Genomic DNA, 3339 nt, shown 5'->3' on the forward strand with positions numbered 1-3339 from the left:
ACACAGCAGGTGCATTTGTCAACCCAAAGGATATCATCGCAAACTCGTAGTATCCATAGCGCGTCGTAAACGCACTTTTCAGAATGTCATCCTCCTTCACCCTTATCTGATGGTAATCGAATGCTAAATCAATTTTTGAAAACACTCCAGCTCCTTGCAGCTGATCCATTAAGTCATCTATCCTCGGAAATGGATACTTATTCTTCACAGTCACTTTGTTTAACTGTCGGTAATCTATGCAAAGTCGTATACCTCCATCCTTCTTCTTCACTAATAAAACTGGCACTCCTATAGAGACACACTTGGTCGAATGAACCTCTTGTTTAGAAGCTCTTCCAACTGAGTCTTAAGTTCAGCTAGCTTTATTGGAGCCATTCTGTACGGCAAAATCGACACTGGTCCAGCTCCCGACACCAATTCAATAGCAAATTCAATCTCCCTTTGAGGTGGGAATTCAGGAATATCTTCTGGGAACACTTCTGGAAACTTCCTAACTACCGAAATTTGATCTAACCTCCATTCATCACCTAATGCATTCGCAGCCAACAATATATAACCCTGACACTCTTCTCTACTAAAGTTCACCAACACAGAGTTCAGGTAATAACCCTCAGCTACTACTACTTCACCTTCCCCTTTTGGCAAAAATGGAATTGATCGCTCAAAGCAATCCAGCAAAACCCGATTCTTTGTCAACCAATCAAACTCTAAAATCATCTCCAACCCAACCATTGGCAAATAGATTAAATCATGAACAAATTCTCTATCCTCAATCTTCAAGGTTAATTCCCTACAACCTGATTTAGTCACAAATGTTTGGTACGGGGTATGCACATGTAAATCAAAAGCTGATTCTGACATTTTCAGTCCTAGATCCTCAACCTTATCAAATGCAATGAAGCAATCCCTCGCCATGTAACTAGGCAATCCACAATTGAAGCAACCACCTATACCCAACTTGCATGAGTCATTCGGATGAAAACGCTCACAACGATCACAAGTTAAATTCAGAGATGTCTTACTCTGATTACCTCTTCCTCTCGCTTGGTGGTACTGATCAAAAGTGGGTATCCTAGTGTTGCCTTGACCTTGAGATACATGTCCTCCCCTCTTGAAGTTTTGAGCTCTTGGTTGAAAGTATTTTCCATATTCATGGTTGTTATTTCCTCCACAAATCTCTCTTGCTGATGCCATTTTCTTCGCATACTTTTCCACAACCCTTGCCTTGTTCACAAGCTCAGAAAAGATCCAAATCTCCAAAGGAGCTACAATCATCATGATGTTATCCCTTAAACCTCCTTGGTATTTTATACATTTCCAACTTTCATAGGACTCTGGGGCACCTTGACATACCCTAGAGAACCTACAGAGCTCCTCGAACGGTTAGTATAATCAACCACGGACAACGAGCCTTGCTTCAGCTGCATAAGCTCTAACTCTTTAGCTTCTCTCACTGACTCCGAGAAATACTTCCTATAAAACACCATTTGAAACACATCCCAAGGGATTTTCGCATTCGGAACTCGCAGCAATTGGCATTCCCCTTGCCACAAATGTTGTGCCTCTCCCATCAATTGATAGGCCGCAAACTCTATGTATTGGTTAGCTAGGACATGCTGAGTCTGTAATACGCACCCTATAGCTCGAAACCAATTGTCTGCTTCAGTGGAGTTTGTTGTTCCTCGAAAAGTTAGCGAGTGAACCATGATAAACGAAGCTAGGGTCATCGGAGTTCCTCCCAAATTATTACCATCTGCTTCTCCGTTTCCATTTGTGTTTCCATTACCATTCCTAGCCGGTTGACCCATCCTTTCCATGGCTTGCATGGTCACAGAGCGTTGGCTTGCATGTTATTTGCCAAATTGGTCATCGCCTCCATGAACTCGGCATAGTTGTCGGCTAGTTGGTCATTCTCAGTTCCTTATCAAAAGCGTAGTGCTTCAATTATCCCAAAAAGGCACGCACAAACAAGAATGCTATGCAATATCAAGCAGATAACCAAAATAGCATGAAATAAAAAGACACAAAGTATGCAATGAAGATCAATCAGTCCATCCCTCGGGCTCACGAGGACGAACCGCTCTGATACCACTAAATGGAACACCCTAATTACCCTAAGCCTTACCTCATGCCGTAAAGCAAATGATAATTAAAGATCATGAGAATTCTAAGGCTTATACAATAATATATATAGAAAGAGATAGTAACTCTAGAAGCCTGATGAAGGAATAAGCTCAAAACAGAGTTTCAAAAGCGCAAAACGTTCATACGAAGCTACAAGCATAAAGGAACAAGATAGAGATACGAGATAACAAGACATATGTAGATACATGAGCATAATAGTCATAGAGTACTAGCCGCAGCCTACGGAGTTTAAGCCAACTAGTTATATATATACAGACAAACAGAGTTCTGAAAGCTAAAATAGCATATACATCATCTCTCTCAAATTTAGCCTCTAAGGCAAATAAAGGTACAAAAGTGAGAGTACTAAACAAAATATCCAAAATAACTCCAAAATATGATAAAGATCCTCCGCTCTGTCACCATCATGTAACTCACTGAGGTGGGTTACGACCTGCATCTGAAAAATAACAACAGAATATGGTATAAGAACCAGAGATTTTTAGTATGGTAACAGTGCCCTGTAATGTAAGATATAAGATTCCGGAACACCAAAGGCAATCCTAGAACTTCACATCATCATGAGATTCAACTTATAAAGCAATTTAAATAAATCCTTAATCAGGTCATCTAACATAGGGGACTTTTAAACTATCATCCATTGTTGTCCCACAGCTTTCACCAGCCTAACCTCCATGCTATCCCATCGCTATCGCTTTCCGAACCTCCTCAATCCCAGTAGAAAACACAAGAAATAGCAATACAAGTAAAACACAAGTATGATCATGTATATCAAGTAATTCAAGAAGCAATTAAGCATATTATACAATTAGGCAAACAATGCAAGTCGGCAAAGCAAGCAAACATATAGAATATGCACATGATGAATGCATATCCTATTTAGCTGTGATATCACATTGTCGGTTCAACTGCCAACCCGACACATTCCCATTGGAATGGCGCCTTTCGGTCACGAATATAATTGGGAACCCCTAGGGATATCGTGCCCAGCACACAGTCCAGGGATATAGTATCTGGCACACTCTTGTGATTCTGAAAGGATGCGAGCGGAATACTCAGCCACAGACCTCACATATCAACATAAGCAGGATTAACCACCGTCCTTACGCTGCCGCCATGACAGGTGAGATTAACCTACTATCCTTGTCAGGCGCATAGCGTCTCAACAATACCAGTATAAAATATTATATATTC

General features: G+C 40.8%; 1 protein-coding gene across 1 annotated transcript; it reads right to left on the reverse strand.

Annotated features, from left to right (window-relative positions):
* Window positions 1-288: 288 nt before the first annotated feature.
* On the reverse strand, window positions 289-1278 carry LOC130962916 (uncharacterized). Its single transcript, XM_057889072.1, has one exon. The coding sequence runs from the start codon at window positions 1276-1278 to the stop codon at window positions 289-291; it is 990 nt and encodes a 329-aa protein (XP_057745055.1).
* Window positions 1279-3339: the final 2061 nt, after the last annotated feature.

The sequence above is a fragment of the Arachis stenosperma genome, chromosome 2, assembly GCF_014773155.1.
Source record: "Arachis stenosperma cultivar V10309 chromosome 2, arast.V10309.gnm1.PFL2, whole genome shotgun sequence".
In the NCBI taxonomy this organism is placed as follows: domain Eukaryota; kingdom Viridiplantae; phylum Streptophyta; class Magnoliopsida; order Fabales; family Fabaceae; genus Arachis; species Arachis stenosperma.